Here is a 27,986-nt window from a genome sequence, read left to right on the forward strand (position 1 = left end):
CCTCAGCTTCTAGCCCACAGTCTCCTTGAACAACTTTCTCCCTGGGACTCAGGAACTTCTCCAATGTCACAGGTTCAAGTCTTGGGACCCCTCTTTAGGAGCAGGAGCTTGTGAACTAAATTGCATCAAACTTAAATTGTACAGTCTAGGAGTGGGAAGCCCAGACCTTTGAAGCAATGTATAGCTGGTATTGCCAATATAATGTGGGCTTCCTCCTCTCCTGTTGTTAAATGAAGTAAATGTGGTATAGTCCTCACTGGGGTTGTTCTGAGGACTAAGAAAATATTTTCTCGGGAGCTGGAGAGATGGCTCAGCAGTTAAGAACACTGACTGTTATTCTGGAGGTCCTGAGTTCAATTCCCAGCAATCACATGGTGGCTTATGACCATCTGTAATGGAATCCAGTTTCCTCTTCTGATAGTGTCTGAAGGGTACTCACGTACATAAAATAAATAAATATATCTTTAAAAATTTTTTCTCAAAGGCTCAGGTAGTTGCCTAGACTTAGGTTTAATTACAGCACCCACAGAGGTCGGTGGAACTCTGTGAACTTGAGGCCAGCCTGATTTACAGTGCTAGTTAACAGGGTGGCCAAAGCTATACAACAAAAGCCTGTCTGGGAAAAAAAAAAAAAAAAAGAACAAAACAAGCAAACAAAAAAGTCACTGTTTGTCACATATGCAACTTCCTTATGGACTGAAAGGATGCTTACAGCAAACCCAGGTAGACAAAAGGAGCCAGAGGCAGAGGAAGTCGTAATAACTTGCCCGGGCAGGCAGACCCGGGAAGCTGAGGAGGAGGGAATAGGTTTTGATCCATCCCAGCCTTCTTTAGCCAAAGGAGAGGTGTCACTGAATCTTTAAAGTTTCTCAGTTGAGTGCTCCAGTTCAAATTCGACGTATCCAAGAGGGACCCCCAGACACACAGGAGGGCCAGACGCTTGCCCTGACAGGCGGTGAGGGAGATCGTCACCTCAGGGGTGGGGGTGATGGTGGGGGTGGGGGTATGGGTGGGAGGAAGCGTGAAGCAAGCTAGGCCATGGCAGCAAGACCTGTGGCTTGTGGTAGATGGAGTGAGCCCGAGTGTCTGGCTGGAAGGGTGGTTCCGACCGAGCTCGACGCCTTCTGCGTTTTTGCAGGGCTGTCCAGGCATGCAGATGGGGAAACTGAGGACATAAAGCAGCGCTGGGAAGCCTGGCCACGAGCCTCTATCAGTCTCTAAGACTTGGCTCCACGCGTACACGACAGCACAGCCCACAGTCCTAGCTTCTCTGGGGGGTGGGGCAGGCCTGGATCCGCCCCTTCAGGCGGGGCTTCCCGTTGCCGCGGGGCCGTTAATTTCAGGGCGGAACGTTCGCGCGGGGAGTGCGCGCGCGCGGGGGAAGGCATTGAGGGAACGCTGCAGATTTGGCTCGGCAGGCTCCGCGTGGTGCGCGCGCAGCGCCATCCGGCGCACCACCCGGCGGCTCCACCCAGCCCAAGGGGCGCGGCCCGGGTGGGAGGCGGCGAGAGCGCGAGCAACACTGGCGTCTCCGTGGCGCGGCAGGTGAGGCGGCGGGTTCGGGCTGGATGCCAGCGTCCCGCGTCTCCCCAGTCCTCAGGACCCGCCCTGGGTGCCCGGGACCCTAGTGCCCTCTGATGCGCTGGGGACCCCTGCCTCCGACATCCCCTGGGGATCCCTGGGTCCGCGGCCACCTGTGGACTTGATCACCTTTCACACCCAGGAAACCCCAAGTCCTCCAGATTTCCCTCAGACTCAGCACACAGGAGACCTCAGCGGCTTCAAGGCCTGAGACCGTTACATCTAATCCAGAAGCCCAACAGATCCCCTCTGGTCCTATTCCAGAGACTTCTCAGGTCTCCAGGCCCATGGACTCCCATCTCTTCTTGTGTGGAGGCCTTCCTTCCTAGGATCTCCTGCCTCCCTTTCTTAAACTTGAGGTCCACAGAGCCTTGCAGCTTCTACTAGAGTGTTCTTGAGGTTTGTGGATGGTTAATAGGAATAAAAGTAGAACCATCTGACAAGTCAGCAGAGGACTACGCATAACCAAAGAGGAGGTGGGATGTGGGGCTTCGCATGTGCATTTATTTTCACAGTGCAGTGAAGGCTGGTGTGGGACCGACTCATGGTAGAGAAAGGCATCGCTGGGAGTAAGGGAGTTGGGCAGGCGATACCTCTTTTAGGTTGTTGCCTCAATGCAATGGTAACTTCTTCTATCACACACAGCCCACCAAAACCAGTCCAAGAGAGCAAGGCTCTATTACAGTGGCTTAATAAATGGGAAGACGGCAACCTCAAGATCCATCTTTCTGGGGTCATGATTCAAGGGTGGCTGTCTTCCCTGAGGTAGAGGTTTGGGACCAAATGATACACATCTATCTTATCCTTTTCAGTCCTGGAAGTCCTTCTATAAGGATTATCATTTTCTCAGGCTGTTGTCATTGATAAACAGTCCCTGACTTAGTACACAGTTGGTCTGGTACCCTGAGGCACTGCCCCAAGAAAGAACATACCTGTCTTGATGATTGTGAAAGACTAGGGCCAGACATTTTTAAAGAGGGAGTGGGTGCTCTCTTCGGTCCAGTGCTTGGTGCTGGAGGCAGATGGCACAGCTGCAGCTGGTAAGGTTTGGGAGGTGGGGACAATTAGCCAAGTTGGTGGTACTTAGAGTGCGGTGGCCTTAAAGGTAGCTGGGGTTGGGAGGAAGGGGTTTTAGAGGTAACAGGGAAACAGACTCTTAAAGATGGAAGTTGTTGAAGGTGAAGGAATGAAAAGTCAGGGACAGGCCCAGCACACCAGATCTTAGAGGCTCTGCCGGTGGGTGGCAGAGCTTTGTCTTGGGGGTGGGGTATCCTTGTAGTGATGATACAGAAAGATGCCACAGCCCTCATTCCCTCACGCCTTCTTCAGTGACTGCTTCTGCCATTACGTAGTAGGCAGGGCTTTGGCCACAGACGGAAGGAAGGAAGGAAAGAAAGAAGGAAGGTAGGATGAAGAAGGCCTGTGAGGTAAGTGTTCCCAGTTGAGATGGAGAGATAGCAAGAAGGCCTGAGGTGGAACCTGGCATTGAACTTCTATGCTGAGCAGAGGCCTGAGCAATTTAGAGGAGCAGGACACCATGGAAGGGCTTATAGAAGAGTGAAGTGACTTGTACTTTTGTTGGGTGTGCGTATGTGTGTGTGTATGTATGTATGTGTGTTTGTACATACCCATTCCACATGGGGTCGGGGTAGGGGATAGGATATATATCTGTGTGCATGTGGAGGCAAAGGACAAACTTGGGTGTCATTCCTCAGGTACTACCCAGTATATTTTTTTGAGGCATGGGCTCTAACTGGCCTAGAGCTTATCAGTTAGGCTAGGCTGCCTGGCAAGGAGCTTCAAGGACCTGCTTGTCTTCACCATCCCAGCAGCGTACACCAACACTCGTGACTTGTTTTCTGTTTTGTTCTGTTTTACATTAGTTCTGAGGATCAAACCCAGGTCTATGTTTACAGGTCAGATGACTGGTGACTGAGCCATGTCCCTAGTCCTGGCTTACATATTTTTCCAGTGGTCACTTTAGCTGTGGTGGAGAGACTTGTTTGTAGGCAGCAAGACCATAAAAGATAGGTGTGATTTGGACTCAGGATGTGTGGTTCAGTAGCCCTCTAGGGCTTGACTAAGCTTAGACATGGGAACTTTTTTTTTTTTTTTTTTTTTTTGGTTCTTTTTTTTTTTTTTTTTTTCGGAGCTGGGGACCGAACCCAGGGCCTTGCGCTTCCTAGGTAAGCGCTCTACCACTGAGCTAAATCCCCAGCCCCGACATGGGAACTTTTTTAGGTGAGACTTTTATCTGTTTGCTCATAGGTGGTGCTCACCTTAGCACCTCACCAGAGTGTCTGCTATCCAAGTATAAGACACAGTGCTTTGGTAGGGGGGAAGAGGACCTGCAGTCAGCCGGAGACTGAAGGGAATGGAAAAGGAGAGCATTTGGATGTGTCAGCACTGTCTGTGTAACTGGAAGGGCTGAAGCTGCAAGCAGGATGTGTGGATGTCTAGACAGGTGAGCACTTTAAGGTGTGACACACTGTAGACAGTGGATTAGGGATTATGAAGAAGAATGACTGAAGCCTGGATTTTGGAGAGTGAGATGGAAATAGACTAGTGCAGAAGGACTCTCTGTGGCCACCACAGCTACACGTGACTGACGGCACTTAGTATATACCTATAGTGACAGGGTCTATAGCTAGGGTTTAATGGGTTAAATCTAGGGGTCATGGGAAGCATGTAGGTTGCTATAATGTTATCCCATGCAATGCCTCTAGCCACCTGGGAAGTGCCTTTTTTCCTTTTCCACGTGTCAGGGAACAGACTCAGGGTGAGCACACACACCTGTTGTTGGCGGGGCCCTTATGGGTTGTGTATCTTTCTTTCCTCCACAGCCTGAAGCTGGATTCTTTTGCCTAGAGACATGGCCACACCTCTTCTTTAGCTCTCCTTATGAATTCTGCTAAAGTTACTGCGTTCTGCAGGCAGTTGTGTGACAGAGCTATGTGTTGGCTCTGTGTGTGCGCGCACGTGTGTCCCTCCATGTCCGTCCATGTGTCAGTCTATGTTCTGGGCTTCCTGATGGTGTGTTTCTGGAGAATGGCAGAGGGCCAGCAGGCAAAACAGAGCAGCCAACCTGGGGGCCCAGGGTGAAAATGAGCATGATTGGGGCCGGGGACTTGGGGCTGCAGGGTGTAGGTAGTGAGGTGAGAGTTAAAGGAATCAGGAATGCAAACCAGAAGTGAGTTACAGCTGATGCCCGGGGAGATGCTGACCAAATTACTGGAGTCTCAGCTTTCACCTCAAAAATGTGAAGCCATTTGTCATTACAGAAACCCTAGAGCCCTCCAGCTCTAAAGTTTTGTAGTTTTGCTGCGCTGGGCTGGGGTGGGGGTGGGGTTCACCTGGGCCCAGGTTGGGGTGTTTTACCTTATTATGGCAGGTTTCTGGAAAGCATCCTGTGTGTTGTTTGGCATCCCAGCACTGATGGTAGAACAGGATGGTAGGACAGCAGCCTAATGGCTGCCTTTAGAGTAGAATGAGTTGAGCAGCTGACAGCTGTTGGCACTTCATTGAGAGTCAGCTCCAAGGAATCTGATGCCTCCACGGGCACCTGTACTCACATGCATACACTCCCACAGTGACATACACATACTTTAAAATATACAAATTTTAAAAACATTTCATTATCAGAGTCCAAAAGGTGACTGAGTACAGAAGAGTAACTGGTCATCTTCGTAAAGCTGTGGAGCAGAAGCCCCACTTTCAAGCCAACACAGTAGGTCACTGACAATGCCCTAAACCTCCAGACGCCCACACCCTGCACACTGCCTCTAGTCTGAGTCCTGTGACTTCTTTGGCTCCTGGCTGAGAGCATGCATGTAGCTATAGGCCCTACTGAGAGCGCACATGCAGAGTGCTTCATGTTTTCTCCTAAAAGCAACAGTTATTAATGTTTATCTTCTGGACAACATCTTATGCACCCTGGCTGGCCTTAAATTTTCTGTATAACTAAGGATCCTCCTGCCTCTATCTTTAAAATTCTGGGATTGCAGATGTGTGCCGTCATGTCTGGACAATGCTATCTTTTGAAGGCACTATGGACTTAACTGTTTCAGTTGTGGTGCTGGTGGGGTTTGTGTTTTCTTTTGTAGAGTGTGTATTATTCTCATCATTGTAAGGTATGTGTGAGCGCACGGAGCACAGTATGTGTGGAGGTCAGTGAACGACCCTGCAATCATTTGTCTCATTTGCCTTTTGGGGGTGGATTAAGACAACTTCTCTATTTTTGTAGCTATTTCTTAATTTGGGCTCAAATATGTAAGCAGTGTGGGAGTGGGCACTGCTTTCCAGACACCAGTTATCTAGTACCCCCACACTTTTTGATTGTCTTTCTACCTAACCCTGGCTGTCTTGGAATTCACTATGCAGACCACCAGGTTGACCTTGAATTCACATTGAATCTGACTGCCTCTGGATCCTAAGTGTTGGGATTAAAGGCCTGTTTAACCATGCCTAGCTCAGTTAGCACATTTTGAGCATTACAAATAGGTTTTCTAAAACTAAAACTAAAATACTCTTCTTTATTTTAGTGATTGGTCAAGTAGCATGTGCTCAAGGTCAGGTTTGTGTCTTCTGTACATTGCTTTGAAGTGTGTGCTTGCGTTGTAGAGAGGCCAGGAGAGAATGTCAGGTGTCTTTTCTTACTGCTCTTTGCCTTCTCCTCTTAGACAGGCTCTCACTGACCAACAATTCCCAGATATCTTCCAGTCTCTGCCCCAACAAGAGTGTGGGGCCCACATAGCCACACACAGTTTTTAAGTTGGTGTTGGTGATTCAAACTTAAGTCTTAGTTTTTGTGATGTAACTGTTTTTTATTTACCACTGAGCCATCCCCCTCCCTAGTATTTTTGAGATAGGGTTTCACTGTGTAGGTCACTATTCACTATTTAGACCAGATGGGCTTAAACTTTTAGTATCTTTTCTTTTGCTTCTTTTGCCTCCTGATTGCTGGAATTACAGGCATGAGGAACTGTGCTTGGGTGACCTTGTTGGGGGGTGGGGATACACAAGCGGGCATGCTTGGCTGTCTCTGTGTGAGTGGAGGGGATTGGGGGGTGGAGGAGTGTTGAAGCAGATCTTATGCTATATGCCCACTCAGAGTGATCCACCTGCCTCAATCTCCTGCATGCTCTGGTTACAGGTGTGAGTCACCATACCTAGCATTGTTCTCTAAATTGGAGAACACAATTCATCCTCAACTTCCCTGATTACAGCAGCAGTGGTTCTATTGTGACAGTTGTGGGAAGTCTCTGAGAGAGTGGTGCCCAGTTGGAAGCTTGCTGTGTGCCTATAGCCTGTAGGCATTTTTTTTTTTTAAGATTTATTTATTTCATGTATGAGTACACTGTCTCTGTCTTCAGACATACCAGCAGAGGGCGTCAGATCTCCATTACAGATGGTTGTGAGCCACCATGTGGTTGCTGGGAATTGAATTCAGGACCTCTGGAAGAGCAGTTAGTGCTCTTAACAGCTGAGCATACTACTACTGAGCTATATGTCTTGCCATCTGAAGGTCTGTCGTCAGGGGTACTGCTGCCCACTTGCTTATGTAAGCGTGATGCCTGCCCTTCCTGCTGGGAAAAGGGAGTGGGGTTTTGAGTATCTGTTCGCTTTTCCTTCTGTATGATTGAGTTATGCAGCCCATAACTACTTCTTGCAGGATTTTTGTGTGTGAGGTCCTGGGAGCAAGGGCTTTGAGCCAGCTGAGGGTGCCTTGTGCCACAGAACTGTAACTTTACCTCTCCTGCATTTTTGTATTTAAAGCCTGTACTTTGGTATAGCATTAGCTGGCTCTGAACTCCCAGAGATCCATCTTCCTCTATCAAGTGCTGGGATTAGAGGTGTGTGCTTCCATGCCTGGCAGAAGTCTAGTTTTTTTGTTTTTTTTTTTCAAAGCATAATTTCTGAGTCTCCCACAGAATTGGATCCTGATTCACTCTGCTTGTTCACTTTTAATAACAACCCCCTCCTCCCAGCTTTATGGCCACTTTCATGACTCTGACTTGTTCTTTCTCCTCTGATCTTTGTGGCAGTGTAGAACCTTGGTTGTAGCCAGCCATTCAGACAAGGGCTACTTGCATAGCTTGGACTGGGCCTGGCTCAGCAAAGCTCCACACTGGGTGGCACATACAGTATTCTTGGACCTGATTGGCTCAAGCAACCTTGTTCCTCAAGTAGGTTACATTCTCCCAGGAGGCTGGACTTGCTTTACAAGGCTGAGTTGCAGAGGATCAACTACGCTGTCTAGTGCCTGTCAAACTTTGACTTGTATCCCATTTGTTGGTGTGCTAGGGGCCAAAGAAGTCACAGGACTCAGACTAGAGGCAGTGTGCAGGGTGTGGGCATCTGGAGGTTTAGGGCATTGTCAGTGATCTACTGTGTTGGCTTGAAAGTGGGGCTTCTGCTTCACAGCTTTATGAAGATGATCAGTTCCTCTTCTGTACTCAGTCACCTTTTGAACTCTGATGATGAAATGTTTTTAAAATTTGTATATTTTAAAGTATACACTGTGGGAGTGTATGCATGTGAGTACAGGTGCCCGTGGAGGCATCAGATCCCCTAGAGCTAGAGGTGATAAGCCAGCTGACATTGGTGCTGGGAACAAAAGTCAGGACTCCTGTAAGAGCAGTACATGCTCTTAACCACTGACTGAGCCATCTCTCCAGCCCTTCTGATGAACATGTACTTAGTGTTGGATGTCAAGGGATTAAAAAAAAAAACAAGGCAGTCTAGTTACTGCAGAGCTCATTCATAATATAGGTAGGATTTCTTATTCTAGGCACAAAATACTCTGCTAAGACTCTGCTGAAGGTTTTAGATAAAAAGGATAGTAACTGTTTTGAGATCTGCTTTTGGCGTGAATTTACATTTAGAAAATACTGGTAGATTTTTATGAAAAAATGTGTTGCTATGATGACTTGGTTTTGAGTCTGGAAACTAGTGACGACATGGTCACCTAGGAAACAGAAAGCTGCAGCATCTGAGAGGCCTCTGAAGGGTTTTGTTGCTGTAGTCTGGAATCTGATTGGCTTAAAAGAGTGGCCTTTGAGAAGGGACTGGTAAATCAGAGATAGACTGGCCTCCAAAAACTTGCCAGTAGAGGTCAGGCTAGGAAAATCTCTCACTTGGGCCTTGGTTTATAAACAAAGGGGAGATTTTGGACAATCTCTGGATAATTATATGAGATCTGGCTCTGATCTTTTGGCTGCTGAAAAACAGGAAATGAGGTAATGTCTTTAAGCATGTAGTGTTTATAAAGAACTATAAATGGCTAAATATGGGCAGCTATTCAGTTCATCACCACATGGGTCCTGAGAGGAAGTCTTGTGCGTCCCCTGCTGGCTGCTTTGATCTCTTGAGGTCCTCAGCAGCTTAAAAGCCCAGACAGAGGCCCCTCTTCATTATGGTGGGAACCCTTGTAATATTGGGGCTGGCTGCAGAGACTCTCCAGATCCCTCAACTCATGCTGAGGCAGGGCAGAACAGGGACCAGCCACAGCATGCCTGTGCAGGCCAGAGCTCCCTTCTGTTCTGTGTCTCTGGGTCTCTTGGAGAACTGAAATCACTTGCTTTTGTGTTACTTTGTAGAGGTTGAAGTACACATTTTGGATTTTAACTGATACCTACAGGTGTATGGTGAGTGAAAAGCAGTTGAACAGGAGGAAGGAATTAGAAACTTTAAAAATCTTTTATGTGGTAAAGGTTGAGGCTGTGTCATTTCTAGGGCACACAGACTGCCAGTGGCTGAAGTCAGCTATAAAGTGCTGGTTAGAGCAGGCTAAGATGAAGGGCTCTCCCCCAGACAGGAAGGCATAACCACTCTGAAGATACGGAGTGTGCTCAAGTTAAGTTCAAACAGGAAATGCAGCAGGATAGCTCAGTGTTCTGTCTTTCGGGGTCCTGACACTTGGTTTCAGCTTTGGGACACAGCCCCACTGCCTGGCCCAGCAGTTTGGTTTGCAGAGTACTTGCTCTCCAAAGAGGACTGAGCTTGGAAGTTTGGCCAGTTAGCAGGAATCCATGCTTTACAGTTCGTAGCAGAATAGATAAATATGTGGGCTCATTGGACACTTGGGGTGGGATCCATGGGGCTTCTATTTGCAGTGGAGGGGTTATATGAAATAGAATAGTCATAACTTGCCTTAGAAAATTTCCAATAGATTACAAAGCCAAAATAGACTTGATTTTATATGGTAACTGTAGTGATGTAGGAGGCCACACTCCCTGCCCTTCTGTCCCTTGGGCAGGTGGCATCCTCCACCAGCTTCAGGTTTTGATCCATGAACTGGTTTCTTAGCACCGAGGAAAGGTCATGGACCCTCAGAGATTTTGGTGGAAGCTGTGAGTGTACCCTCAAAGGCGGGAGGGTGAATGTGTGCAAATGTTTTCATGGGTGACTACAGGATACCATTTTCTCAAGACTGAAGGTATGATTTAGAGATCTGTTGAGCTGTGTGGTCTCTCCTAGAGTTATTTTTGGTGACCTAATTCTAATTCAAGAGGAATAAAGATTTGAGTGTGAACACAGGTTTTCAGTCCTGTGTGACATTGACTTTTAGTTTTGAGTAGTTTCTAACAACACAGGGGAACTAAAACTAGGACATGTACTTGGCTCTCAAATGACATGAAAAATATTAAAAAGCTGGGTGGAAAAGGGGGAAATGGCACTATAATTCTCAGTGATAGTAGTTGTAGGCCTTCACACCAGGTTCTCTGCCTATTTCCTTGTATAATAAATACTAGCTCTAGAATTCAGGGAGACTTCTAGATGGTTTTGTCTTAAAGAGACATTTCCAGGGTAAAAGCACACTACCTGGAGCCAGTTCACCAGAGTTGCTCCATCTGGCTGTTGTGTGAATGTTTTTGTTTCTATCTTCAGAAGACACTCAAGACCTGACCTGGGAAGCTAGGCAAGGTTAGTGGCCACAGAGGAACCACTTGTGTAGGACTTTTTCTGGATGGCACTTTCTGGGTATTTTAAAGGGGAGTCAGGACCTTTGACTCAGTTTCATCCTCTACAGTTTTCCGAGCACTCATCAAACATCTTTCTTCTCTTTAGGATTCACAGATGGAGTCAGTGGAAAAGACAACGAACAGAAGTGAACAGAAATGCAGGTAAGTAAGTAGCTAGTTCCTTGTAGAGGGTTCTTGACTTCACATCACATTGGGGACATGTAGCACTGCCCCCAGCAGTAGGGAGACTGGGAAGGGGACCCATGGCTGCTCACCATGGTTTGCTCCAACACAAGAAACATTCCAGAAAGTAGCTTTCTGCTCCAAGAAGCTACCCGAGCCCCCATCTCCAGTCCAAGCAACATGGAACTGGGGGCTGGGGTGGGGTGGAGAAGGGCTACAGGACTGTGCATGGACAACAGGTCTCACTTACTGGAAAATGATGCAGAGTGAACTGCTGAACCTGGAGAATGCAGTGGGCTTTAGGAGGCCCACTTAGAAATTCTCTTGCCTGTAACCACACAAGATCACTCTGTTCCTTACAGTGCTGATTTACCAGCTATTTGCAGTGTCAGAGGAGGAGAGGGCTGAACTTTTTGTTCATAGTCACCTGTAAATTATTTATCACTGTAGACTGCAGGGACTTTGCTTTCTGGTAGTGAACAGAAAGGCAAATTTGTGACCTGAATGTTCTAGATATTTCCAGACTGGAATCTCCATACTTCCAAGCTTACAGTTGGCTTCCTTCTTCCTTGTTCTTAAATAGAAAGTTTTTAAAGAGCCTCATTAGGAAGCAACCCCAGGACCTGCTCTTGGTCATTGGGACCGGCGTGAGCGCAGCGGTGGCCCCAGGTATCCGGGCTCTCTGCTCTTGGAGGAGCTGCATCGAGGCCGTCATCGAGGCTGCAGAGCAGCTGGAGGTTCTGCACCCTGGGGACGTGGCAGAGTTCCGGAGGAAGGTGATGAAGGACCGGGACCTGCTGGTTGTGGCCCATGATCTGATCCGGAAGATGTCACCTGTGAGTCTCAAACAGATCAGGTTTCACAGCACTAGCTTTAGGTTCTAGACCAGGTTGAGGAAGCGTGTAAATTGAACACTAGGCTTCCATGAGCAGAGGTACTGTTTGTTAGTGGTCAGCCAAACAGGATACCATCCTTGGGGTGTTTTGTTTTGTTTTGATTTTCAAGATGGGTTTCTCTGTGTAGCGTTGGTTGTCCTGGAACTTAAGTCTATAGACCAGGCAGTTCTCAAACTCAGAAATCCACCTGTTTCTGCTTCCTGAATGCTGGGATTGAAGGTGTTTGCCACTGTGCCCAGCAAGATCCTACCCTTTTAAACCTCAATATTGGACTGCTTGCAGGTGCTGGATTAGCTTGTAGTAATGGTTCCCATCGACTAGCTGGTTCTGAATGTTGTTACACTGCCATTTTTAGTGTGAGGTTTGTGAGACACTATGAATATGATTTGGTTTAGTAGGCTACTCATATCTCTTCAGAGAACAGCTGGTCTTCAGAAGATATTTAAGGTTGGAGGTCAGTATCTGCCAGTGGAAGTGAGGTAGCAAAGGTAACAGAGTTGGGGATATAGGGGACAGTTAAGTTACTGAGAGGCCACAGCCAGATGATGAGTGGCTGTGTTGCCTGGTATGGCTGAGCAGTAGCGTGGGAGAAGCTGGAGTAGGCTATTTCTCACTGGTCTGTCCTCATGGAGATGTGCAGTCAGCATATAGAGGAGGCAGAAGGAGACTTGAGATGGGAGCTTAACAGAGGATAGGACCATGAAATGGTCATCAGGAAGGACAGGACTGGTGTGTGGGGTCTCCAAAAGACCAGAGACCCTAAATGCTGTGGTTTTATTGGGATAGTAATTCTGATTCCTAAATTGAAAACTGGGGAAATAGCCCAGAAGCGTCCAGGGAGCTCAGTGGTATTGGGGACCTGGGCTCTGCCATCCTTAGCCTAAAGTTCCCTGTCTTGTATAGTTCTTCCAGTAAGCAGATGGGACTGCCAACCGTTCCCTCCTGTGGCTTTGCATGGAGTCACTAGATTACTGGTTTCACCCAGTGCTGCATTTCACCTTTCCAGGCTGGGGGCGTTTTCAGTTAAGTAGCTGTGCCAAATGTGGGTGTTCTTTTAATCAAGGACAACTGACATCATAGGCAGGGCTGGGCCAAACCTGACCTGCTAGCCATTTTTATAAAGTTGGGTTGGCATGTCGCCATACCCTCTTGCTGGTACATTGTCTGTGGCTTATTTCATGCCCAGAGGCCAGCTTGAGTAGTTGCAGTAGGAGCTATGGCCATAGGCCTAACATTACTCTCTGGCACTTCAAAAGATGCTGATCCCTTGTATAGGAAGATGAGGGCTTACCCTTGGGTAAGGGAAACCTATGGGATGACTGCACAGCACCAAGGGTATGTGGCTCATTCAGGGAGAGGCCATTGTATTGATGGTCACTGTTGGTCAGATGTGTTTGAAGCTCCATCTGATGCTTCGTATCCTTGTGCACTCTTCCAAGCCTCCTAAGGAGAATCAGGTGAGGAAGTCAGCAGGCCTTTTCCTGTCATGCTGGCATGTCTCTGAGCCATCCTAGAGGACACCAAGTTGGTTTTATTGAAGGTTATGGTCTCATGGATAAAGATGAAGACTAGCAGGCACCAGGGGCATAGCCTCAGGATGACATCACCATAGCTGCCCAGGAGAAGGAGGGGCCTACAGGTAGCTCCCCTGGTGGCTCTGTCTTGACCTGTGGGCCCTTCAATTGGTACTGTGAGACTCAGTGCTGCTACAGAAAGCCTATGTTAGGGCTTTTCTTGGGGGGCATATGACCCCTTGACCCCTATCATGTCCCGCTCAACCCCATCTTGGTTCCCTTCAGCAAGGCTATCCACTATTGTCATAGCTCTTAGCTCCCCACCTTCTCTGTCCCACTTGGAAAGTAGGGACTTTCCATAGCACCTTATGACCTGGTTCTGGGTCAGCTCTGTTAATCTTCCATGCTCCTCTCCTAGTCACACACAGGACCCATTTCCATGAACACTGCAGTGCCTTTGTACTTGCCCCTGCTTCAGCAGTCTTGAGAGCTCCCCATCGCAGGTCTCAGAGATACGTCCATGGGCCTTTTCTGCCTGCCTATGCTCACTTCTCTGCCTTGCTTTCTCCCATGTGTTTATTGCAGTGCTACATCCTTATACTTGGCCTGTCCTCCCCTGAGGCTGCCCTCATTCTTTCTTCTGGTAAGAATGTGCCTTACTCATGTGCCATCTGCTTGGTCCCAGCTGTGATCTGTCTCTGCTGTTCCAAACTTCTCTTTGTTTTTGTCATTTTGAGACAGGGCCTCTCTAAGTAAACCTGGCTGGCCTGTAGTTCATTAGGTAGACCAGGCTGGCTTTAAACTCACAGAGATACACCTGCTTCTGCTTCTGCTTCTGCCCCTGTTTCATGCACCATCATGGCTAGCATGTGTTACTAACTCTTGATCTACCTCTCCATAGCGCACAGGCGACACCAAGCCCAACTTCTTCCAGGATTGCCTGATGGAAGTTTTTGACAGCTTGGAGCAGCATATCCAGAACCCTGTGGTGCTGCAGTCAATCCTCAGCCTGATGGACAGAGGCACCATGGTGCTGACCACGAACTATGACAACCTGCTGGAGATCTTTGGGCAGCAGCAGAGCAAGCCCATGGAGTCCCTGGACTTGAAGGACAAGACGAAGGTGCGGGCTGAATGGGCAGAAGGCTCAGGGAGGTCACTGATGTGGGCAGGTTGCTCTGGGTTGCTCCTTGATGCCATGCTGACATTCCCTCAGGCAGCCTAGGAGCTGCCAGGGAACCATGTCCTTCCCCACCCCTTTGCGATGCTTCCTGCTATCCACTGTTTTCTTTTCCTGCTCTTTCCTACTCCTACGAGGGTTTATCTGCATTGGCTGATTAGTGACCACTGTGGAAATGTGGGCAATAGAGCAAGTACAAGAGAAGGCACCCACAATCTTCATAGTGGGGATTTTTTTCTTATAAAATTGTGATTTAATGAATGTAAACATTTTAAACCAGTTTTTAATTTTTTTTCCTTCCCTTTTGGAGATGGGGACTTGGCTGAGTAGCTTAGGCAGATTTTATCCTTGGGTTCAACCTGCCTCTGCTTTCAAGTACTGGGTTTCAGGCTCACTGTATAGACCATGCTGGCTTTGGATTTATAGTAGTCTTCTTGCCTTTGCCTTCCAAGTACTAGCACTACAACCATATCCTACAATGCCTGAGCTATTTGTCTCAGTTATTTCTGTATTGCTGTGATGAGGTACCATAATCAAGGCACCTTGTAGAAGAAAGCATTTATTTGAGGGCTTGCTTATAGTTTCACAGGGTGAGTCTATGACCGTCATGGTAGGGAGCATGGCAGCAGGCAGGCAGGCATGTCACTAGAGCAATAGCTGAGAGCTGACATCTGGTCCACATATTGGAGGCAGAGGGAGACTGGGCCTGGTATGGGCTTTTGAAACCTCAAAGGCCATCTCCAATGACACATCTCCTCCAACAAGGCCCCACCTCCTAATCTTTCCCAAACAGTTCTACTGACTGGGGACCAAGTGTTCAAATATATGAGCCTTGGAGGGCTATTCTAATCCAAATTGTATTATTTTTAATTTTATAAAAACAAATGAAGATTTATTAAAGACAAGTGTGAAAAGAACTTCTGAGAGTGGGTTCTGAGGGAAAAGCATCCCAGGAAATTGTTTACAGTGATTTTAGCCTAGTGTGGTGAACCCCAGCTCTGTATGGGAGCACCCATTCCTTGTCCCTTGCCTGCAATGGAGTTATTAAAAAACAAAGCAAGCAGTCATGGCAGTGTATATCTGGGATCTTAGTACACGAGGCTGAGGCGGGAGGATCACTATAAATTTTGAGTCTACCCTGAGTTACATAGTGAGTTTTAGACAAGTCTGGGCGCTTATGTGCAAAAAAAAGAAAAAAGAAAAAAAAAAGAAAGAAAGAAAAAGAAATAGCCAAGTGTATTTCTGAGAGGCAAAAGTTCTGTGTTTTCTCCCTTTATTGCTGAGGTGGAACAGTTTGATCGTATGGATCACTTTCATTTTTGGCATGCTTGATTTTTGTGCTGTGCTTATGTTATGTGTTAGGGAGTCAGACACCACCTGTGCGGTTGCCCACTGAGTTGTGGTGCATGCTCTGCTAGCCTGGCTGGCTGCTTTGGTATCCTGCACGGTGACATGGCCCTATGGTGGGGTGCGGCACAGGCTGTGGCTGAGCATGACAGCACCTTTGAAGATGACTAGTCAAGTGTGGGTAAAAGAATTAATTGTCTGCTGATTTCTGCCTTTAGTGAGCCTGTCTCTGTAGGGCTTGCAGATGCAGAGGCCCCACACTGAGAGACATGAAGTATGGCCTGTAACCTGCTTGGCTCTGTAATTTGAACTGAGATGAATGCAAGGGCCTATTTGATATATAGTGTTGATGGTGTAAAACTAATTGTAGCCCAGAGTAGAAAGAACACTCATCTAGTATGTGTGATGGAAGACCTGGGTTTTACCTGCAGAACCACAAAACATAAAAATGGAAACAAAATCATCCATCTACAACCCCACAACAACATAGAACTATCCCCATATAACTAAGAAGGTCTGTCCCCTACACAGTCACTACCAGCTGCGTAACAGTTACTTCCACACTGTATTCAGAAGAGACCTTGCTGAGATTCTGGGCAGGACAACTAGTTTCTGTTTTAAAGTTATAATTATGAGTGGGAACATTTGCTTTTTCAGATAATTTTGTTCTTGTATCTTGTTTGAAGTAACAGCAGGCTATATTTGTCTTGGTTTGGTTTTTGATAGGTCCTTCAATGGGCAAGAGGCCATATCAAGTATGGAGTCCTTCATATTCATGGCTTGTACACGGACCCCTGTGGGATGGTGCTGGATCCATCGGGCTATAAAGATGTCACTCAAGATGCAGAAGTAATGGTAAGCCTGTTTTCACTAGGCTTTGGTTGCTTGCCTCTTCTAGGGAATTGATGGTGGCAGCCAGCCATCTGGCTGTGTTTCCCAGGCATTCTGGTCCTCTGGTTGATCCCCCCCTTTCACATGGCTGCTGGGGACAGGGTCATATTTTCCTGTTTGTAGCCATGTCTCTAGGCCCTGGTATGGTACTGCATTTCGAATAGCTGCTCAGGGCACACCTGCTCAAGGAGGACATGTGTGCTTCCTTAGAAAGTAGAAACCTCTCTCTTGGTGCCAGCACTAGCACGCTGCAGTGTCTTGGCCAGGGGCTTGGCAGGAGAGACTTGCCTGATGCTGGTAGTCTGTGGTCTGTAGTCCAAAGTCTGCTCCTCTGTTCCATTTGTCATCTCTCTGTGCATACTCCAAGGTCTTCTGTCTGTAGTTCTCGCCTTCCTTACATAGCAGTCTCTTCAGCTTTCCAAACCTTGTTTTAAAACTAGAGCTAAGAATGGAGCTCTGGTCGAGCTCTTGCTGAGCATGCTCATGTCCTTAGTTCAATGCCAGCACAGCAGACAAGAGCAGTTAGCATTTCATTTTATGAAAGCCTTTCTTCACTCTTTTCTTTTAGTGGGCTTTTTTTTTTTTTTTTTTTTTTTGAGATAGGGTTTCACTACAGAGCTCTGCCTTTCCTGGTTCTCACTATGGAGCTCTGGCTTGGAACTCCCTATGTAGGCCAGGCTGGTCTTGAATTTACAGAAATCTGCCTGCCTCTGCCTTCTGAGTGCTGAGATTAAAGGTATTTGCCACAATGCCAGGCCTTATTCATTTTTTAATGAGAGATTTGTGGTTGGGCACTTGTGTCACATGTGAGAGTTCGAGGCCAGCTTGGTTTATAGAAGAGTTCCAGGACATCCAGGGCTACACAGAGAAACCCTGTCTTGAAAAACCAAAAAGAAAACAGATTTGTGAGGGTGGATGTGTGCACTCAGTTGCCTGTAGAGACCAGAGACTTTGGATCCCTTGGAGTTGCAAGTGGTTGAGCTACCTACCATGAGTGCTAGAATTGAACAGGTCTTCTAGAAGAATTTTGCTTGCTCATTCTTAACCATGGAGCATCTTCCTAGCCTGCAAAGCCTTTGCTGATGGCCTCACAGATGTCCACATAAAATGTGTAGAGAAGCCCTGTACAATATGCTGCTGACTCTTCTGTCCTAGTATGCTCCTTCCCCCATTTCTGAGACAGTGTCTCATCAAGTCTGTTTGCCTTCAGACTTGCTAAGTATCTTTGAACTCTTGGTCTTCTTGCCTTCACCTCCCAAGTGCTGGGATTATAGGCATGTCCCATGCTTTCTAGAACTCTGACTTGAGTCAGTGTGTTCTATTGTAATCCTCAGTATCAGGTGCATGTTCTCTGGAGCTCTTCTCTGGCCTCTGACACCAGAGATAGCATCAGCAGATGAATGCTGGGCAATTAGGAGGTGATGCTGCTGAGCCCCTTCTCTTTGAGGGCGAGCTGCTGGTATGAGGCCTTCGTGTCCGAGTCACTGACTACTGCTCCTTTGAGTGACCCTCATAGGCTGCTCTGAGGTTACTGCCTCTCCTCCCCTTGGCAGCTCTCTTGCCTTCACTCCCCAAAATCTATCTACCCCATCTTCCTTGTTGGGATTTGGCTCATCTGTCCACTCATTAGTTTTCAAGGTATTGTTTGTACACAATTTTGAACCAAGAAAAATTTTTTTGAGACAAGGTCTCACTATGTAGTCCCAGCTGGCCTGGTGCTTGCTGTGTAGACCAGGCTGGTCTGGAACTTACACAGAGATCCAACTGCTTCTGCCTCCCTTAGTGTCAGGATCAAAGATATGTGCCACCACACCAAGGGGAACTGAGAACATTTTAATGTTCTTTTATGTCTTTTTTTTTTCTTCCGGAGCTGGGGCCCGAACCCAGGGCCTTGCGCTTCCTAGGCAAGCGTTCTACCACTGAACTAAATCCCCAACCCCGTTCTTTTATGGCTTAAGATTGTATATAAATCTAGGAGTTGACTTGGCGAGCCATAGGTCTACCATAAGCTGACTTCACTGTGAGGTGCATTCATGCTGCCCAGGTTGGCCAGTACATTGCCTCTCCTGGTTCTCTTTCTTTTCCTAGCTGAGAGATGGATCTCAGCCTAGCTTCACCAAGGGTTGCACACAGATCACTGCATGGGGTTGATCTGAGTATGTCAAGAGCTCCTAGTCTTCCTAGTACTCCTCAGTATGGCTCTTGGGAAGCCTGGTGGGTACAAGATAAGATATAAATGAACACAGGGGCCTTTATGTTAATTGTGAGATCCTGCTGATGATTTTCACTGGAGTGTCCTCTGTTTATTGGCTTTCTCCAGGAAGTCCTGCAAAATCTCTACCGTACCAAATCATTCCTGTTCGTGGGCTGCGGAGAGACACTGCGTGACCAGATATTCCAAGCGCTCTTCTTGTACTCTGTGCCAAATAAGGTGGACTTAGAGCACTACATGGTAGTGCTCAAGGAAAATGAAGACCATTTCTTTAAGCATCAGGCAGATATGCTTTTGCATGGAATTAAAGTAGTGTCCTATGGGGACTGTTTTGAACTTTTCCCAGGATATGTGCAAGACCTCGCCACTCAGATCTGCAAACAGCGAAGTCCAGGTGCGGAGTTCTGTCATTACTTTCCAAGCAGAAATCATGGGTTCTTCCTTTAGCTGTTCCACCTTGTATTCTATAAGATTTACCAATCTAGTTAATTTTTAATCCTTCTGAGTTTAAAAGTAGAAAATGGAGTGATTGGTATAGGTAACAATCTGTAAGTAGAACTTGAGAACTTGCTTCAAACGTGGGACACAGTGATCCGAATTACAGGTTACTGTAGCCAAGAAAAGCCATCAGATCAGTGTTACTGACTGTGATAGTGTGTTGGAAAGTTTATGAGGCTTCCATTTTTTCCCTCTCACTGCACATCTCTCTGGGGTGTGAAGCATCTCATTTCTGCTCTTTGGCCTTTCTTGGGAGGGGGAGGGTGTCACAGCTTTGCCAGGAAAGACCAGATAGTGAGAAATGCTGATGAGTCACTTTTACACAAGGGAATTAATGGCTTTGACTTCAGTGTCATAAAACATGAGTGATAGCAAGCGTGGAAAGTTCTGTATTGACTGGCTTTTTGTGGTGACAGGGAACCTAGATGCTCACCAGGGGTGGAATGAGGTTAGCACCAGTGAGAGACAGACACAGTAGAGCAACCATGAGTTTCCCATACTTTAGCTGCTAATAATTAGTAGATGATTTAAATCATGAGTAGCTGTGTAACAAGATAGTAGTCAGTTTCTTACTGGGAGTGGGAACAGAGAATTCATGTCATAGAGCCATGCCATGAACAATAACACTTTATTATCTTCTTTGAGGCAAGAGTCTCACTATGGATCTCTGACTGTCCTAGAACTCACTATGTAGATCATGCTGGCCTGGAACTCATAAAGACCTGTTTGCCTCTGCCTCCCATGTGCTGGGAATAGTAGCCTGCATACCAAGTTCCACTGCCCTTAGTTTTTAATTCGGTGCTTGTGTTATTTAGGTGATTTTAGAGATATCAGCCGAGAGGGGTGAACATTTGCCCTGTGTGTGCCAGAACTTTGAAGTTAGGATTTGATCCTGGACTAACATGTACAAAGATGTCTTGGTACCAGATGTGGGCATGGATCTTCCAAGACCTCCCTCTTCTGAGATCTCCCAGCTCTTTCTTGTCCATAATCATGACTCCCTGGGAGCCCAGCATCCAGCCATTGAGTGTGGGTACCTAGAGGAAGCAATTGAACCACTGATGCTCCTTTTCCGGGACCGGGCAGCTACCAGAAGAGTAAAAAGTCATTGAGGCTTTCATCTGTGCCTGTCTTGAAGGACATCTGAGTTTCTTTTCTCTCTTGATGGGCAAGGATGCCTACTGGCTGAAAGTGGCATTAGCTGTTGTGATGTGTGCCTCACTGTGTCTATAGTCCCAGCAGCTTCCCATGCCACTCAGTGAGTTCTGGCATCTATCCTGCCAGGTGAAGAAGGGAGAGAGACAGGCAGGGATCCATGGTATCCAATCCATAGAAGCCTGGCCAAATCAGTGGATGGCCTCAGGGTAGTCTTTGCCAATCATTCTAGGCCTGGGGAGGATGAATACTCCAAGCTGTGACTCCACTGACTATTTCTTTTTTTTCTCAGATGCTGAGCGAGTAGACAGTACCACCTTACTGGGTAAAGCAGATCTTGACTTTTCTCACCTGATTTTTGCTTGCATGTTCTATTCATCACCATGAAAATGTACCTTACATTCAATAATTTGCCTTATTAAATAGGACAGAAAGGACAGATACCTCTACCTTTAGATGGTCCCCACTACGGTAAAGGCACAAAAGTCCATCCCCTCCACTGGGAAGCACAGCCTAGTCATGGACTGTCTGCTGACAGCAGAGAATAAATTCTGCCCTAGAACCAAGAGTCACAGGAAATAAGAGAAATGTTCTATTTGTATTATGCTATCAGTAAAGGATCCAGTAATCTAGGGTAACCTGTTCGTTAGCAGTGTGTGAACTTCTATATAATTTTTTCTTTTAATACTTTTTTGAAGTGTGAACACTCTTGCTGAGTTTGTAAAATTGATGTTTCAACAGCTACCAGCATCTTCCAGAGGGCAAATTAACCAGGTGTCTCTACTGCCTGAGTCAGTCAGGCTAAAAGGGGTTCCAGTCAGTGAGCAGGAGCTCTAGTCAGCCCTGACATTGCTGCCTGTTGGGCCAGTGTGTCCAGACAGACAGAGTGTGGCAGTGTAGGGACAGCTAGTGCCAGTCTGAGTCAGTGGTGGGAGTCTTGACTCAGTCCAGGAGTGGGAAGAACTATATTCTGCTTTCCGTGTCTGCATAAAAGGATATTTTTGCTGTAGTTTAGATATGATTCCCAGAATCTTTGAAAGCAGCAGTAACTCAGTTGATAAAACATGCAGTGCTCTGCAGGGAAACCCTGGCCAGTGCCCAATAAAGTCAGGTTCAGAAGCTGGCTCCTGGAAGTAGATTCTATGATAGTGGGTCAGCCTGAGGAGGCTTTCCATCACAGTGACAAAATACTTTAGAAAACGAAAGGACTCACTAGGTTTCAGCAGGTGGTCACATGGCTCTCTTCCTATGCATAATAAGACAGAGCAGAGTACAGAGAAGAGGCCAGGGACAAGACATGCCTTTCAAATACATGCTCCCAGTGCCCCGCCCCCCGTTCTCCAATCAAATCTTTCTTACAGCCCATTCAGTACAGACTCAGTGTGAGTTACATGCTGTGCTGTATAGTGAGAATGTTTGGTTGTTGGAATTGGTTGTTTGAATAAGAGATCTCCCCTAAATCCTAGGCATTTGAACATTCGATCTCCAGCTGCTGGTGGTGGTGTTTTGGGAGGCTTGGGAAGTGTGGCCTTGCTAGAAGTATGCTGCACTTCCTGGCACAAGGTACAAGCTGACCCAAATGGTTTAGGTAGATCTATCCCATGGCCTTGTCAGCTACAGTTCATATGGCCTCTCCTGGGCTGGGTCTGCTTGTTGCCGGCAGGCTTCCTAGATATTTCATATTCCTGTGCCAATTGGAGCTTGCATCATAGCTCTGCCTTTGCTGAGCTTCATGCTTCTGCTGTCAGTTCTAAGGGACCCTAACCCTTTCATATTGTTTGGCCCCTCTGGATTCCTTATGAGATTTGGGTAGAAGCCTCCAAGACTCTGCAACTCATGTGTCTGCAAAACCAGAGCAGAAGCACTGTTGAGAGCAGGAGCAGTGCCTGCATCCAGCTGGCATGACTGCGTGGGTGGGTGAAGCTTACCTAGCCATCCCTAAGCAAACAGCCCTAGAACTCATGAAACAAAGCTCAAGTTGTGATTTTACCCCCTTGAGCCTGTGGCTGAAAGCCCTAGCTAATTTCTGAGGTCTTCAAGGCTTCTTGAAGTATGGGGCTTGCTTTTCATGGTGCTAATCCTAATTGGCAGCCACACCTTCCTTAATCCTAACCTCAAGTATCCTACTTTTCCGGCCAAACTGCAAAGTTCTCCAGTTCTTTTCTGGTTTTTGCTTTAACTCTCACTGTGAAGCTGGCTAAAAGCAGCTAGTAACACCCATGCCTCAGCATGACTACTATGCAGCCTTGCAGTTTTCATCACCAGATTAGTCTGTCATTTTAAAATTTAGCCTCATACAAGTCTCAGGGTGGTGCTACAGAGATGGCTCAGTGGTTATGAGAGAGCACTGAAAGTTCTTCCAGAGGACCCGGGTTCAATTCTCAGCACCCAAATGGCAGCTCACAACTGTAACTTCGAGATCTGATACCCTTACCTAGACATATATTTGGGCAAAATACCAATGCACATAAAAAAACATTTAAAAAGTGTCAGGACACAGACAAAGTGTAGGCTTTTAATTAACTAAATATTCTAGAATGTAAAATGAATGGCCTCTAGTCTGACCCCTGGAGCCTTCACTTTCACCTAATCTAGTGAGCAGTCCTATTCTTTGCCTTCCCATCAGCATCCTGGGCTTCTGATCACTCAGCATTTCTAAGCTTGTCCTAACATGCTTCTCTAAACTGCTATAAATTACTCCTGCACACTAGTTCACACTAGTTTTTGGAGCACATACTCACATAGTCATTTTTGCACCAGTTCTCTACTGACCTTTCTGTGACAAATTACTAGAGAAAAAGCAACTTAAAATAGATACTTGGCTCTGAGGCTTGAGTCGGTGGTCACCTGGCTCCACTGTTTCTGGACCTGTGACAAGACAGAGATGTGCTGCTCACATCAGCATAACAAGAGTGAGAGGAGGAGAGTGGGTGTAAAGATGAAGGTCTATTCAAGGACACTGAGTAGTCCTGAGTGACTGACTTCTTCCAACCAGGCTTTACTTTCCAGGAATAGCTTGGATTAGGTCAGAGCCCCCAAGATCTAATCACTACCCCCAACAGCTTAGCTTTGGGTTCTGTATTAGGGCCTTTAACTCGTAAGGTTTTAAGTAACATACATACAAAGTAGGCAAACTATATCTTCACTTATTATGGACAATTTGAAGGATACACAAGGAGAGTAAATAAATTCCCAGAATATCCCGTCTGTTCACCCTTTTTTGATGCCTTTTTTTTCTCCTGGGCTATTTTAATGTAAAGTTTTTAAAATTTATATTTACAAATTTTTTAATTTTGTAATAACTTTTTTTCCCCTTTAAGGTAATGCATGTCAGGACTGTGCAAAGAGGAAGCTGGAAGAGAATGGAATTGAAGTTACAAAAAAAGTTAGACAGTCAGATACTGGTAGGTATTGTTTGTTCTCATGGGAACTTTCTTGGGTCTGTAGGTATCTGTACTGAGTGCTTTGCTTTAACACTCTGGTCTATGGGAAGGATCAGTACATACATCTATCAAAATCACACAAACCTTTTGAGTAGAACCTGACCTTTCACACTACTATTTTTCCCAAAATTTCTCTTAAAATGTAATTGAAAGAAAACAAGCAAGTTATATGATATCAATTCAGTGAGTTTTCATGAGGAAGACACCCATTTGGTCATACCAAATTGGCAAACAAAACATTTTGGGAAGTATCTCTCCACCAATCAGAGTGCCCACATTAATCTCTAAGGAAACAACTTGAGATTGTTGATTTGTGTTCTCTCTCCTACTGGGATGTAATACACTTGTAAACTTTCAACCGTTCATTTCAGTAGACTCTTCCAATTGAAACTAGGAGAGGTCATCTGGATAACTACTTGTGTCCCTCCTCCCTTCTCCTCTTCCCCTTGCCCCTGCTGTGGTAGGATGCATTTCTAGTTACTTAGTACTAGGAAGTAGGATTTGAATCTGTTGATTGGGTTTTGAAGCTTTTCCCTTCTTCTCCCTTCTCTATTTCATTCCCCCAACTCCAAGCTTTTAACATTCCCAGTGTCAAGCATCTAGATACAGGATAAAAAGGAAGCAAGTCCTCTACTCTTTGTGGATTCTAAAAAGTAGAAAATAAAAGCATTTACTTTATTAAAGGCATCTGTATTCTTTCCTTTTGGCTTGTATACAATGTTAGTGGGCCAAGGCTGGGACTTCCTGGTTGTGAGATGGATGCTCAGTATCAGTTAACACTCCATCCTTCCAGTTCTGATTGTCTCATAAATATTGTCTCAATATAATTATTTTTTTCCTTGTGTCTTTGTCTTCTCATGTTGGGAGCCATATTAGTTGGATTCTCTTGGATTAGTTCCACTATCTTTTGTCTGCTTTAGTGCTTGTTTTTGTTTTTAAGACAGAGTTTCTTTGTGTATCTCTGGCTGTCCTAGAACTAGCTACATAGACCAGGCTGGACCTGAACTCACAGAGTTCCACCTGCCTGTGTCTCAAGTGCTGGGATTAAATAATGTGCTACCTCTGGCCTGGCTCCTTTAGTGCTTCTTAATTTTCATTTTTAATCTTCACTAAAACACTTTGAGAGATTCTCAAAATTATATATTATTGCTTAGGTTAAGGTGTTGAGTGCCTGGAGCTGGGGATAAGAGCCAGGGGCTTGTACATGCTAAGTACAATGGGCTACATACATCTTGAGCATCTAAACTTTTATTTAAGATGGGGTCTCTGGCTGTCCTGGAACTCAACATGTATAGACCAGACTGACCTCAGCCTCAAGAGATCTGCCTTCCTCAGCCTCCTGAGTACCAGAACTAAAAGTGTGCGCCACCATGTCCAGCTTAAAATCCTTATTTTAAGTGTGAACTCAAGTTTCCAAGAGTTCTTCTCTTATTTAACCTTGCTACTATCAATCATATAGTGCTAAGTCTTTTTAAATCTTTGGAGTCTGATTATCTGTTACCATTTCGTTCCTGAAGCATTGGATAGATTTGATAAGGGATACTAGTATATTTGGATAAAAGATATATGTACTATATGTTCTGAGATCATATAGTACTATATGCTCTGAGAGCAGTGATGTCATCTGTCATTACAAATGAAACAAATAGGTGATTTTTACATGTTATCTTAGTGTGAATTACTCAGTTGGAATGGGTGGTAAGAGACAGGAGGCTGTAGAGGCTTAGTTAGTTCAGAAGTGTATCAAGGGAGTGAGTCGAGGTCCTTCTGGGACAATGGCTGGGAACAGCTGCTGCAGTTGGCATGCTTCTTCCTACATAGGGAAAATTCAATTTTGGTTGCATATAAACAAAATTCTTTGATATCTTTTCATTTCGATTGTGGTTTTAGTTGGCACGGACTTACAGATGGTCTTCAACTGCTACCTCTGGGCAGGTCCTTTTTTTCTTGTTAACTCCATGTTTCTGGTTTTCCTCACATCTAACCTTCCTCCACTGTTTGCTGATGTATGAAGTGATTGTTTTCAGTAGACAATTGTGAAGGTTTCTTCTCTTTTCTTTTCCTTTTCCTGCTATCACCTGTATACTAGGCTTTATATTTCCGTGATCTCTGAATGCTGCTGGTTCAGGTGCTGGAGCTACTGCCTGGTAGACAATGTCATAGAGCAGTGGGCCAGGGATCCTCTTTGATACCCAGAAAGAGCTTTCCCCCTGAGTATTAGCAACTGCTATCAGCCTTGCCTCTCCCTAGGCAGTCATGTTTGCTTGAGGATTTCTTTGGTCTCTGATGTGCAGAAAGCCTTGACCTGTTTTGCATGTAGATGAGAAAGGCCAAAAGCCACATTCTTAGTCCTGCCATCCATACTGGAGCCTTAAGATCCCCAGAAGAATGGTGTTTCTCCATGTGTAGTAGTCAAATTGTGTGTATATTCTGAGCCTTCATTTCTTTTTTTTTTTTTGTTTTTTTGTTTTTTTTTCGGAGCTGGGGACTGAACCCAGGGCCTTGCGCTTCCTAGGTAAGCGCTCTACCACTGAGCTAAATCCCCAGCCCCCTGAGCCTTCATTTCTTATCCATACTTAGAACATGCCTTCGCTTTTGAGTTGCAGCTGGTAAAGATCTCCATCCATAAGTCTTTACAACCTCTACTGTACCTGGTCCGTGGTAGTATTTATAGCTCTGCAATGCCATTTCTAGGCAGTGGCTACTCTTACCATTACGATGGAAGGTTTTTGAAATTTTCAGCATGTGAGGTAGTTGCTGAAACAGAAATTCTGATATAATTTTTTTAGCTGCACTAAAACACTTTGGTATTTCTTTGCCTTAACAGATGATGCTGGAGGGTCTTGAAGTTTTTAAAACTTGAAACTTGAAAACCAGCCTTCTGTAACCACAGTGCCATGCCCGAGCGATGAGGAATGTACAGAGGACTCCATATGGATCTCTTAATAGTGAACTGTCACATACCCCCAAAAGAGCCATGTGGGTGTGTGGCCTTTGTGGTTGAATGACAGAGCTCTACTATGTGTTTAGCTGCTCAGGAGGTGACATGGACACACTTCAGGTATACTTATACGGACTAATGGACAGCTACCTCAGGGACCAAATTGAAGGGTGGGAGGTGGGATGTACCTGACATTGTTCCCTTTTCCCATTTGACATGTTTTCCTATGTTAGGGTGTTATTTTTCCTAATAAATAGAGGAGAATGAGGACTATTCAAGCAACTGTAGTTGCCAAAGAGAAAATAAGACATAAACATTTATATTTTACATCTTTATGTGGAAATATCTTTTACTGTAGAAGGTTTTTAAAAGATATGTTGGTTACAGTGTTAAACAGTAAAGAACAAGAGGACTGTAAAGGGACTGAAGCCGCTAGTAAAAATTGTTGTTTTTAAAGGGATGACTAGATCAATTTGGTTTCTTTGGAATTGTAACATTTCAGTAATTTCTGTTCCAAAGAAATGGTAGACTGTCTGTTAGTGAGTGTTAAGTCCAGAGAGACTGAAGACCTTTCCCAAAGTCTTTAGTGCTGTCTAGATCCACTGTGTAACTTCCAAGTTAGAAAGGGAAAGTGAAGCACAAGACCAAGCTTTAAACTTTTAGAAGCTCTAAGCTTTCCAAGTCTTATTTCTCCAGGATAAGGCCCATCCTTTCTGTTCTCCTCTCTTCCCATGGTTCATATTAAAATTTACATGGAGTATGGTAGGCACTAGTTTGAAAGGGCTTGCCAAATTTTAACTACATTCAAGGTTAACTTCTGGGGAAACACCCATGCTCAGAGTACTGCATATGCCCACAGCTCCTTTGATAGTGACTGTGGCAATGGCTCATATGTTGTACAGAGTAGTCCTGAAAGGAAGACTTCTTAGAAACAGGTCCTGCATGGTTCATTTGAGGCTATCCATCTTTGATAAATGATGCCAAGCTTTGCCTGTGACATTGCATGGATGGCACTGTAGCTCTCAAGGGACATTGATAATTAAGAACAGGAAACAGGTTGCTACAAGGAATAAAGTAGAAGCCAGAGACAGGCTGAAGACAACTCCCTAACCCTGTGCTTTCTAAGTGTGGAAAATAAATCTTTTATGTCACTGGTTATGAATAAAATTTTAAAGTCAACCC

General features: G+C 45.7%; 1 protein-coding gene across 9 annotated transcripts; it reads left to right on the plus strand.

Moving 5' to 3' along the window:
• The first annotated feature begins 1,407 nt into the window (after window positions 1–1,407).
• Window positions 1,408–27,983, plus strand: Fam118a (family with sequence similarity 118, member A). Of its 9 annotated transcripts, none has more exons than XM_039078847.2 (10): window positions 1,408–1,545; window positions 3,850–4,045; window positions 10,651–10,706; window positions 11,311–11,563; window positions 14,039–14,260; window positions 16,391–16,519; window positions 18,876–19,161; window positions 20,713–20,745; window positions 23,741–23,824; window positions 26,691–27,983. In XM_039078847.2, exons 2-10 carry the CDS (start codon window positions 4,034–4,036, stop codon window positions 26,708–26,710), a joined length of 1,095 nt encoding a protein of 364 aa, XP_038934775.1. In that variant the 5' UTR covers window positions 1,408–1,545; window positions 3,850–4,033; the 3' UTR covers window positions 26,711–27,983. The 9 variants fall into 9 exon arrangements, with proteins under 9 accessions (XP_038934775.1, XP_063119395.1, XP_063119398.1 ...); XM_006242157.5 differs by having other exon boundaries at window positions 1,528–2,057; XM_063263324.1 differs by having other exon boundaries at window positions 1,413–1,545; window positions 23,741–26,826.
• The last annotated feature ends 3 nt before the right edge of the window (window positions 27,984–27,986 follow it).

This window comes from Rattus norvegicus, chromosome 7, assembly GCF_036323735.1.
Source record: "Rattus norvegicus strain BN/NHsdMcwi chromosome 7, GRCr8, whole genome shotgun sequence".
NCBI lineage: Eukaryota > Metazoa > Chordata > Mammalia > Rodentia > Muridae > Rattus > Rattus norvegicus.

Coding starts and splice junctions, on each gene's coding strand:
- Fam118a (XM_063263324.1), top strand. Junction 11,564..14,038: donor TGATCCGGAAGATGTCACCT/GTGAGTCTCAAA, acceptor ACCTCTCCATAG/CGCACAGGCGACACCAAGCC. Junction 19,162..20,712: donor CTGCAAACAGCGAAGTCCAG/GTGCGGAGTTCT, acceptor TTTTTTTCTCAG/ATGCTGAGCGAGTAGACAGT.